General features: G+C 34.5%; 1 protein-coding gene across 2 annotated transcripts in view; it reads right to left on the reverse strand.

Moving 5' to 3' along the window:
* LOC118187959 (uncharacterized) overlaps positions 1–12,685 on the reverse strand; it is a 91,650-nt gene that overhangs the window by 60,876 nt on the left and 18,089 nt on the right. For both annotated transcript variants that reach the window (XM_085807528.1, XM_085807527.1), the window contains exon 4: positions 2,085–2,284. In XM_085807528.1, the coding sequence (XP_085663654.1) occupies positions 2,085–2,284 (200 nt within the window). The remainder of the gene's footprint in view (positions 1–2,084; positions 2,285–12,685) is intronic.

Genomic DNA, 12,685 nt, shown 5'->3' on the forward strand with positions numbered 1-12,685 from the left:
CTTGGGAACCAATAATGCGATCGGCTATAAATTTAGAAATTTACAGCTCATAGATAGTCAAATGAGGGATGCTCTTTGTTCTACATGGATTGGCAAATTAGATGATTAATTAGCATAATGACTAAAAATTCTCCACTACGTTAATTTCGTCCCCCGTTAATGGCCTTGACGATTCCAACTGGACAATGGATACAGCTGCAACCCCTCAAAACCCGTTGCCTTTGAATCCCAGCCTGCCCATAAAGATATGGGAAGGAAAGAAAAAGGAATATTAGGGCATTTTTAATTACCCTGTTAATTACGCTCCTAATTCGCAAATCAGTGCGGAATCAATTCCATCAGTCGTTTCATCATCTTGTGGGTTTAAAATTCAAAATTTCAAAGAAATCGCCCGGTAAGTTCCCGAGTTACTGATTTTTTCTTCAATTTTCGGCCTAATTAGCATCTCCACTAATTAAGGTCGCACGAAGATGCCAATGGTCAAAATGGCGAGTCACGGACGTCCTGAATCCAACGGTATGCTCCACTAAGCTCTACACCCAGCCGTTCCAGAGAAGATGCAGTTACAAACAAACAAACAGACGCGCACAGATTTTAATAGTATAGAAATTATTATTTCATTTAAACTAAATTAAATATTAAAAGACGTATAAATAAAAAACAATAATTACATTTTTCATAAATAAATAAATGCATCATAAAACTAAATAAAGTAACATATCATGAAAGGTCAGTAAACTGATCGTAGTAAGACATAGTACAAGGATAAAAGAAAAAAAATATTCTGTTGCATTTCAGTTTATTTAAAACTGTCCAGTGCATTTTTATTTAACAATTTAATGAAAACTATTGTTAGAAGTACAGAAATTTTACTCTACAGTAATAAATCCATGCATTAAAAGTGCAGTAGACTCCCTCTTACCTGGCCTACACGATTTTGAAAAGTGATACAGACTTTTAAAGTTTTCATCGCAAAACGAAAACAATATTCCTTCAGGGACAAAGCCCCTTTGGACTAAAAATATGCCTTTGCAGAAAAATAACACTTTAATCGCGTGCAAATAAATATCCATCGAAATCAGATAACATGCGTTTATAATGATGTTGAGTTCAGTTGTGTTTCCAGTTGAATGTACAGCGAGATGATAATTTTCATAGATGTCTTTCCAAACTTTTTTCACATGATCAATGTCAGTAAATATGTATGCCCATCTGTATTTAGACTTGTCCTCAGTGGGAAGTTCAACTTGATTTCAAATGACTGAACCATTATTATTTGCATTACCATATTAACCTGGACCATTATTGTTACATATTGCCATTTGTAATACTGCTCAGTTCAAACATTCTTCATAACAGGCTTTATAAAACATGCCTTAGGTTTGTGTAGAAATTTCCTGCAATTTCATACATGTCTGCAGTTCTTCCAGTTCCTTCGCTAGTAATGTAACTGATAATAGACCAAAACATTATACATGCAGTCAGAAAATGTGCATTGCTGCATTAATATGGTTAGCACCAAGTTTAAAAAGTATATTAATCTCAAAGGATATCACTACGCATTGCCACTGCTGATTTTTTTCATTACATGCAAACTCCTAAAGGAAACTTCAGACCAATAACTTATCTTACCTTTCAGCCTCCCTCTCAGTTCACAACTAATCATCTCAGTTTCTAAGAAATTAAAAAGTGAAGCACTGCCAATTCAATGAACAGGTGTATGATAGTAATGATTTCTGCAGTTTAAAATAGGGAAAACATAATAATAGTCTACAAATGAAATATTAATACTTTCCAAATGAAACCAAACATAAAAAGTATTCAGTATAAAATGCTTGTACTTGTTTTAAATATTTTTCATACACTTCCAGCTTTATTTGTTTAAATTTTTGTTTTCAGTATCATGAAAATATTATTTATTATAACGGAAAAGAAAAAATAGCAGCAGCAATAGCAAAGTTTTAAAAAATTAAACTTCCAAATAAAAACCTAGCTACCTTCTTTTCACTCGATTAAATTCGTATAAAAATGAAATCAGAAATGTTAAATTTAATGATGATAGTATAGAAATGCACAAAACTTACCTAATAACTCTTTGAAGTTTTGGCAGTTTCTTTTCAAAAATAACTTCTAAGATATCCATACAATCCAAACCTATTTCTAACTCAGAATGAGACTCCATTTGAAAAGCTCCTTCTCCAACAACCCATGCACATAACATATTCGGATGACTTGGAGTATATGCAAACCTGTTTATACTTTTCAGCCAGCAACCTGATGACACCTAAAACCAAAATTAATAAAAAATATTACAATTTCCACTTTTTCAAATAAATGGTGGGGTGAAAAAGTATTCTAACAAATAAAAACTCCCATCACAAGAAAAAAATGTGAACAACAAATATATACAGACTACAGATATGATACTATGTTTTAATATCATTTATTCCAATATTTTTATGTAAAACTATTTCATAAAAATATTGGACTGAGCTGGGCACTATTTGCAACTCCAAATTGTATCTATTTAACTTATCACTTACAGAAAATGACAAGCGAAAATGAAACTCCAAAGCATAATGATATTTAAACTAATCAAGAATACATGATAGTATCATCTATTGCTAGCTGTGTGCTTAATATTTCATACTAATAAAGACCTCTTGATATAAAGAGTTATATGTTTACATAAAGCATCACGTTTACAAAAGCATAAAGCATACATGTTTACAAAACAAAATGCTCTGATTCAGTTCATCATAATCTCATCATCCAATTAAGCTATCTTTACTTGATTATTTCTTTTCAATAATGCACTCTGCATTAAAAATTTTAAAAAAATCCTGTTTCTTCCAGTCAATACCAACCTCAAAAAGGGTTTTCTAATGAGAAAAATATTGTTAATCTGTTATAAGCTTTGTGACTGGTTTGCGGTTTCTGTGACGACTTTCTGTATATTAAGGTTAGATCATAACCTATGGTATGAGATCAAAATAGTATATTATGTAATATATTTCAAATAACTAGTTTAAAACTCCAGCTTTTGAAGTTTATATTGTGGCGTGCGTACGGGTTCATTACGAAATAAATGCACAAGTCCGAGGAAAAATGAACAAAAATTTATTATTATCACAACAAATATGCTTAAATTTCCTAAAATATTCGTGCAGTATTACAATATCTCACAGTAGATATCTTTTAACTACTCAAATGTTCAAGAGAGCTTAATTCAAAACAGCTAAAGAAAGCTAATCTGCGAATTCACTACAGCCAACAAGAGCAGTTTTCTAAACAAACTCTTAAACCAACAACAAACTAAGTAACTACCATGAACTGAGAGGTTTTCCTTCTATTATAAGATTTTAAAATCGCGCGCAAGAATTTTCTAGTACTTTCCCGAAATTAAAAAGAGAGATTTATTGAATGTTACATGCACGCGCTCTTGTATTTTCAATTTTTCGGCTTAGCTTTCTTTTAATATTCGTCACGCGCTGCATTGCACGGGAAATAAAACCATTTAATTTACAATTCAACTAACGTAAGCTATTTAAATACCAAATCCGTAACACTGCCTCCTTCCCAAGGACTGCACGTCCAGGGCAGTACAATCCCTGGACAGGATGCCAAACTTACTACAGTGGCATAAATGCAATAATAAGCATCATTACAATCATTACAATATTAAACAACAGTAATTACAATATTAAACTCAGTCCAATCATTACAATATTAAACAACATGAACAATAAATGCAATAAATAAAACAAATCAAATGCTATCAAATACTAAATACACATTTAGAAACAAAAAGGACCACGGTCTTACACTATTTACAATTATGTACTATGGCCATAGTAATGAGCTAACCTGTAGTAATGAACGACTTTAGGCTTAGAGTTCGAAGACTTATGGATCTGAACCACGACGTCATTCAGCCTGTTTAGGACTATGTACGGACCCTCCCAAGGTGACTGTAATTTCGGACAAAGTCCTTTCTGTCAAGTCGGATTCCACAACCACACCTTGTCTCCTTCGTGGAATTGATGTTCAGTAGCTCTTGTGTCATAGCGGGTCTTCATCTTCTCCGTCGCCAAGTTGCCTCGCTGTTGTGCAAAGTTGTGCATCACTTCAAACTGGACCTGGAGATCTTGAATATATTCATCAGGCGATGAAGGAGCATCCAGAAGGCAACCAAACAAGAGATCACAAAGCAGACGAAGGTCACGACCGAAGAGCATCTAGGATGGAGGATAGCCGGTAGTTTGGTGTTTCTCTCAGACTCTAGTATGATCTCAGCAGCTTTCTGAGCAGGGTCTTTCAGACAAGATGTCGGCGTTTCCAGGTGAAGATCCTTTCTGAGGACGGATAGTCAAGTCCTTAGATGCTGAAAGGAATTTGTTAATTTTAAAGTCTAAGGAAAAATCGTATTTCCGTAAAAAGTCCAATACGAGAATGCATGGATCTATAAAATCCGCCACATATGCCCTGTGATGGTCAGGTTTAACTTCCCAGCTATGTTGATCTTGTCACCAGATGCAGTCTGAAGGGTAACACAGGATGGCATCCAAATATGTTTATCTTTAAACTGTTCAGCTAAATCTTTCCTAATGATGGTAACAGCTCCTGTGTCAATGATCATATTACAAGGAACTCCATCGGTATGCCCATTGATGGACAGTCCGTTACTGTTGCCACTCACCGTAGAAATCTTGAGTGCTTTAAAACAAGGATTTTCATTATCTGGCAACCTCCGTTCCTTGTTATGGTCATTAATTTGTTTCCTGCGTCATTGCTCAGAAATGGTCTCATTTTCATACCCTGGGGTGTTCTGCAATTCTTTTGTACGTGGCTTTCAGCTCCACAGTTCCAGCACTTTAGTTTCTTGTCAATCTTTTTCCGTCCCATGACATTTAATTGTCTGTTTAACCCGCCTCTCTTATTTTCCGTGCTCTGGGATGTTCTGCAGTTCCTTCGTATGTGGCCTTCAACACCGCAGTTCCAGCACTTTAGGGTTGGTTGCTTCTCACCAGTATTCCATCTCAAGGCATTCACTGGTCTTATCAAATCATCCGCTTTGTTATCCGTGCCCTGGGGTGTTCTGCAATGCCGTCGTATGTGCCCTTCAATACTACATTTCCAACACCTTAGAGCCACTTTGTTCTCACTCCTACTCCGTATCAAAGCATTGACTTCTCTGGCTAAATCATCTAAACGAGCCATCAACTGATCCACTGGCTCGTGGACTCGCACAGCTCTGACTGGGTAGCGATCTATACTAGTTGCTTGCTGGGCTGCCTCGAACTTCATGGCGTACAACAGAGCGCTTTTTATGTCCCTCACATCTGCCATTCGAAGAGCTTTCTGTATTCCAGGATCCCGGATGCCATCGATGAAGTACTGCGGGGACAGGATTTCTCTTGTTTCTGTCGGGCACTCCGAAAAGGCGAGATGGGATAGCCTTTCAACATCTGTGGCGAGCTCCTGGAGTGTTTCGGTAGGCTTCTGTTGACGAGATTTTAGTTGAAGTCTGCTGCAGTATTTTAAACACTTTTCTCCGAAGCACAGCTCCAATGCGCAAGATAGAGCTTCAAAGTCTAATCTCTGATTTTCGGGAAGAGTCTGCAGGATATCCGCTGCATCTGCTCTCAGAGAAGTGGCGAGATGACAGGCCTTAGCTTGGGAATCCCATCCATTCGCATCCGCAACTATAGAAAATTGGGTCTTATACACTTGCCGGGATGTCTTCCCATCATATGTGGATAGCTTCAGAGATGGATGAGCAGGCATCGGTAGAAATTTAAAACCATTCGGATTGCTCCCTGCCGTCGCTACGAATTTCTTTAAATCATCAACTACTTTGGTGACCGCAGAAACTCTTATCATTAATTTGTTGTTCCACAGCAGAAACTCTCTCTTCTATTTCTGCTTTTACCGAAGAAACTTTTTCTTCAATGTTTTCAACTTTATTTTCAACTGCGTCAATTCTGCCTTCCATAACCTCCAATTCGTTTTCTATTACGCTGGTAATTTCTCTTTTCATCTCTTCATGTCTTGCTTCAATCTTTTCCTGTCCTGCTTCAATCTTTTCCTGATTAGATTCCATCTCTTCTTTCATTTCTTCTTTAAACGAGGCAAAGGCTGATATCAACTGCCTTAATTGCTCTTCCATCGCTCTTGTTATTGGCATTCAAATCCCACTTCTGACACCAAAAATTGTTGCGTGCGTACGGGTTTGTTACGAAATAAATGCACAAGTCCGATGAAAAATGAACAAAAATTTATTATTATCACAACAAATATGCTTAAATTTCCTAAAATATTCGTGCAATATTACAATATCTCACAGCAGTTATCTTTTAACTACTCAAATGTTCAAGAGAGCTTAATTCAAAACAGCTAAAGAAAGCTAATCCGCGAATTCGCTACAGTCAACAAAAGCAGTTTTCTAAACAAACTCTTAAAACAACAACAAACTAAGTAACTACCACAAACTGAGAGGTGTTCCTCCTTTTATAAGATTTTAAAATCGTGCGCAAGAATTTTCTAGTACTTTCTCGAAATTAAAAAGAGATATTTATTAAATGTTACATGCACGCGCTCTTGTATTTTCAATTTTCCGGCTTAGCTTTCTTTTAATATTCGTCACGCGCTGCACTGTGCAGAAAATAAAACCATTTAACTTACAATTCAACTAACATAAGTTATTTAAATACCAAATCCGTAGCGATATCTTATTTCAGTGGCACATAATCATTTTGTTGCATACATTCATGAAGGGATCCCAAAATGGTCTATTAATAAGCTACTTGTTTTAATGCATCTTATAAATACACTCTCTTACAAAAAAAAATAAATGCACCCATTAGAAATTGAGCCACAATCATGAAACTCAGCTGGTAAAAGACATTCGTAAGCATGCTATGCGCATACGAGATGAGCAGCTGGGATAGTTTAAGGCATGATTGCTCATGCCGTAGAGTTATTCAAACAAATCTGTCAAGTTGGAAGTTCAGTACTGTGACTAGAGATGCCTCTGAGATGTAACCAGAGGCAGTACAAACAGTTGTCGAACTTTACGAAGAGGCGTATAGTAGGCATCAGAGAAGCAGGTTGGTCAAACAGGCGTATCAGCCACCACCTCTGTCGGAGCGATATGGTAGTTGCTCAGTATTGGTGACTATGGATCATGGAAGAGATAGTCTACTGTCATGGTGGATCAGGATGTCTCAGGAACACAAATAAGCGCAAAAATCACATAATCATAAGAATGGCCATTTCCGCACCAACAACGTCGCTAGTATCGATTCAATGCCACTTTCCAAGCATCCAGTGGTATCAAGGGAAACCATTCGGAGACGAATGGCCCATGCTGGTATATGCTACTGACATTCATGGAGACATCTACCACTGACCCCACATCATAGGCTGTGTCAATTAGATTTTTTTCGAACTCGGGAAAGCTGGAGTATGATTGGAGGCGTATGATCTTCAGCAATGAATCCTGATCCAGTCTCAATGCTGATGACCAACACAAATGCATGTGGAAGCAGCGAGGTCAGTGGTCCAATCCGGTATTTGTTGTTGAGCGGCAGACGCCAATTACACAAGGTGTGACAGTGTGGGGAGCAATTTGTTGGCAGACACATTCACCTCCAGTTGTCCTTCAAGGCAATATGATGGCTTGAAGTGGACGACATTTTAATGCCAGTTGCACTGCCTATGCCATCAAATCACCCAGGTGTGATTTATCAGCAAGACAATACTTGTCCACATACTGAATGTCTTTCCCAACAATGTCTTCAAGGACACTGTTGGGAAGGCGAAGGGACATATTCCCTTCGCCTCTCGCCAAAATGGCATATTTGGGACATGCTTGGAAGGCAACTGCAGCTGTCCCGGAATATTGGTGAATTACTACTTACTGATTTGAAACCTTTTTCATGCCATAACTCTTTAATAAAATTATATTTTGCTCTGAATTTCTAATGATTTGTTTATCTCTTCATATACTACATAAATGTTAAATTTCTTGATAGTAGTTTTCCTTCTGGGTGCATATATATATATATATATACAATGTGTTATTAAAGATAAATGAAATACTTGTCTTTTTAATTGTTAAATATTCTTATATTGGTGAATGTAAAATGCATTACCTCCGCAAAATGCATATTTAATACTAATTTTTTAACTCATTCAGAGTTTTCTTTATCTGGTGGTTTGACATTTCCAAAATAAAATATTTGGTCAGTAGCAGCATACACTAACTGAATATACACCATTTTTTTATCATCAGGTAAGCCTCTTTCGCAAGGCTTAATAATGGCATAATGTCAAGTATGCCATATTGAAAACAGAAGCCACAAGATAGTTACTGAACTACACATGCTTTTGTAATAGTAAGCTCTCACTTACAATAAACTGTTTCAAACTGAAATTATTCAACTGTGTTTGATTTGCAATAGAAAACACATCTATAATGCATACTACAAAATGCTCGATTTTATAAATCTAATATTATGCTTGGATCTAATATATTACAGTGCTTTGATACATTTCCTACCTTTAAGCATATACATAACAGTTTTCAAACTTTGTTCTATTTCTAACAGACTTCTTGTCATATATCAGTGAATTGCTGTATAAGCAAAAATTATACTTGAAAACCCCTCTTAACACACATTTCAGCTTAATAACACATTTCAGCTTGCTGCCATAGAGTAATAATGAAATATCCATTAATAAAAGCTTAGACTTTAGATTATCTTTATTTAGAACTATATATTCTATTTTTTATAAAATTATTTCAATTTAATACCTCTTCTATTTCTAAATCAGTTTTTAAGCCTTTGTTGCTCAGTATTCCACTGCATGGAACACCCAACTTGAATCCACTTCTGTTAAATTCAACCGTAAATGAATAAAAATACCTTTATAATATACTTCGAACATCTCCTTTTAAATAGTCGATAGCAGCATATTACGAGGAGAACCAGAATTTTCATTTATGATGTGTTATTAAAATTCACTTATTTTCTAGTAATTTTCTATATTTTTGTGGTGATACCAAAAAATTTGTTTGAAAAACAATTTCTGTATAATTTTGATGGTTGTACTCTATATTATTTGTTATATATTTTTTTACACTTTTCATACAAAAAGTATGTGCAGAATCATTGAATAAAATGGGGTGTTCCATTAGTGGGAACACTGCGCCTTTAGCGATCTCATGCTATTACACATCACAACATCTGTCTTAAGAGAAAACAACTGCTGTATATGTTTTCTATTTCTGTTGTTTTGGGGGAATGAATTCAAACAAAGCCATCTTGAGGGGTGAGGTGTGGTTTGTGCTATGAAAGCCCTTATATGGTCATCTTGAAATTTTTGTGAGTAATTTTCAGGCGGGATTTTTATCAGTAGCTCAAGTCATCTTTACTTAGAGCTGCGCGAATTTTTTGCTGTTGCTTTTTAGTCTCATTCCCATTTATTTTCAATAATTGTGTAGATACTTTTTTGTGTATGTATATCTTATAGCTTATTTTACTTTATTGTTAGTATTAATTGTAGTTAATTTTTTATTATTAATTTTTCATAAATGGTGCTGAGAGGTCTAACTCTTTCTGAAGCGCTAAAAGTGCTTTATGAATTACCCTCTTATTCTGAATCAGAACATGAAGTTAGCAGCGATACTGAGATTATATGCTCCTGAACCACTTGTGTAATCTGATGATGATATGTCGGATGAAACTCATTTATTTGATGAGAAGGTTTATGATCCATCTCACCCAGGCCCCTCTACGCAGCCTCAATGGCCATTTCCGCACCAACAACGTCGCTAGTATCGATTCAATGCCACTTTCCAAGCATCCAGTGGTATCAAGGGAAACCATTCGGAGACGAATGGCCCATGCTGGTATATGCTGCTGACATTCTAAACATATTGTTTGGAATTCTAAACATATTGTTGCACGGAACAAGAAGCCACACAAAACAAGTTTTGTGTTCAAAACCTGCAAAGTTGGTTTGGGCTTCTATCAAAAAGGTGTGACACGCTTTGAACAATTTCACAAAGCTAAGAAATCAAAAAATTTTTAAATATCTTTGTATATAGGACTTGTGTATATACATATATTTATCTCATTTATCCATATTTATTCAAGAATGTTGTGTATATCCAGAAAACCATGTATACAGCCGTAATACAGTGTTTTTTCATTACTATATAAACGCTCCTACTCATTTCCATGCTTCACTGCAATGCTCGCTTAGTCGCACTTTTAAGATATCTGGCGGCGCAAGTGTATCACCTCATAGAACACCCAGAGAATTAAAACGGTAAGTGCAATTTATACAAAATTTTACCTGTATACTCCTTTAGGCCTAGATAGACTGCATACAAATTTTTTTGTTGAAATTCTGACTTTAAAGTATAGTGCACCACAAAGGATTAATATACATACTTTGCACCTGTCAGAATAACAAAGGATGAATCATTTTGCTAGTAAGGAGAAATCCTATATCAAGAATAATTGGGACCATAATTTGTATGGATGTTTAAAAAGTTTGGTAATTAGGTTGCCTTTTTCTCTATAAGCTGTATACTTTACGATATTGCGAGTGAAGTAATTTTTCTATTTATCATATTGTACTTCAACAAAGATTATGCAATTAATAAAAATTATTTATGTGTTACTTTACATTACTAAATATACTTTCTGTGATAAAATTAAATAGTAAATACATATTTTTGCTAGAGGGATTCCCCCCTCCCTCAGACTGATTACAGTATCTCTTTCATCATCTGAAATATGTTTCATTCTTTTCCTTTATTTTTATCAGAAGGGAATTGAAAAATGTAAATAATTACAATAACAACATGTATAAATACTATATGTGACACATTGTCCAAACAGCAAACATTTTATAAACATTTTTGTTCTTATTTGGAAGCACCAAAATTATATTAAAAGGCAAGCTCTCTTTCCCTACTGCACTGATAAAGCATATATATTATTACAGTTTCAAAAATATAAATTTGGAAAAGTTGCTACAATTGATAGATTTAAGAAGCAAAACAAAAATTATAAAAGAAGGCATAAAAGTGAAATATAAATACTTTGGTTATCAACACATAATAACTTAAAACAAAAGGTGGCAAAAACTGATGAAATTTAATCTTTGAAAAATTAGGTGAGAATAAAAGAAATTCTAAAAATCATGCAACTCATTATAGAAAACTGCCTCAAACTGTAACTGTTTTAGCACAGTGCAAAGCAGTAGACCCTTTACATGATAATAAATGCACTGATAATGGATTGAATGTATATAAAACATGAACTACAGTAAAATATATATATATAACTTATTAATGGATTACTTAGTATATTATCTCTTTTGATAAAGGTGGTTAGAATTCAATTGAAATTGAGTAACTTATAAGCAGATTTATATGTATAAGTAATAAAAACACAAAAAGACATAGTAAATGTTGATGGCATACTGAAGAGGAATAATTCTGATTGCATAGAATGCTAATCCATAAGGAATAGGAAACTTGGCAGTCAAGGTAGATTAAATTCCATTTTTATTTAAATTCATATTTGTGGTCACAGTTTACTTAACACTCCAATCATGCTTATTCAAGAACATTTACATTTTTTAATACCGTAGCAATAAGAAGAGAGTACAGTGAAAAAGCATTCAAGCAGCACAGAGGTTCAAGCTAAAAATGTGCATATATCCAATACAGAAGATCGCCAAGAGGAAGGTTTTGGTTTAGGTCAGAAGGGTTTAAATTCTCCAAATTTTGAGTTTAGGTTTCGAATTATCCACGTCATCAACGTTGTGCAGGCCATGCAAGATGGATTGATCTAAAAATGATGCAATCCAGAGAAGTAATTACAATTTTTAGAATACAGAGAGAGAATTAAGGGACCTTTAGTTCAAATTATAATTTTGATTTACAATTTTTTTTATTTTGCATATTAGTCCCCCCTTCAAAGAGAAAAAGGCTTAGTGAGAAAAATGCCTTTTGAGAAGAAAGCATTAGTGTGTTAGTGAAGCAAGAGAAAGTGTACAAGTCATGAATAGGCATCAAGGACAGCCTGTAGGTTTCACCATCCCCCATCATTATTCATGAGTTCTCTCATATGTAAATTAGAAAGTACTTAAAAATGTAATTTAAATATATTGTAACAAAATATAATTTCTAAATAAAAGGAAATGGCAATAAACTGACAAAAACATAATACTGAAAGTTCTTAAGCTTTGTTATTAAAATGTCCAATGAAAAGTTTTTTGAAGTTTTTAATGAAGTAGTTCCAAAGAGTTCTTGATCATTATGAAAATTTTAATTAAAAGACAAACAGTTTGTGAGCAGTTGAATAAATTCTTATTTTACAATGCAATAGAATAGAATAACTTTGGTGGGAAAGACCTCTAACAATTAAAATCAGCGTACCAACTTGCTGATGGTTGGAGGATGCTTAAGTACAATAAATCAAAAAACCTCCATTCCCTAAAAAGGTAACTAGTTTTTAGCATTGTACAATTATGAAACGTTTGCTAAATTGTTTCATATTAATTAATTTAAATGCAAAAATACAAAATTAAGATTAAAGTTTAAGAAAAATAACTCATATACTGCATTTGACGGCATATAAGACGCACTTTTTCCCTAAAT

Source organism: Stegodyphus dumicola, chromosome X1 (assembly GCF_044657685.1).
Source record: "Stegodyphus dumicola isolate Sdum_Otavi_A_Nest chromosome X1, ASM4465768v1".
Lineage (NCBI taxonomy): Eukaryota > Metazoa > Arthropoda > Arachnida > Araneae > Eresidae > Stegodyphus > Stegodyphus dumicola.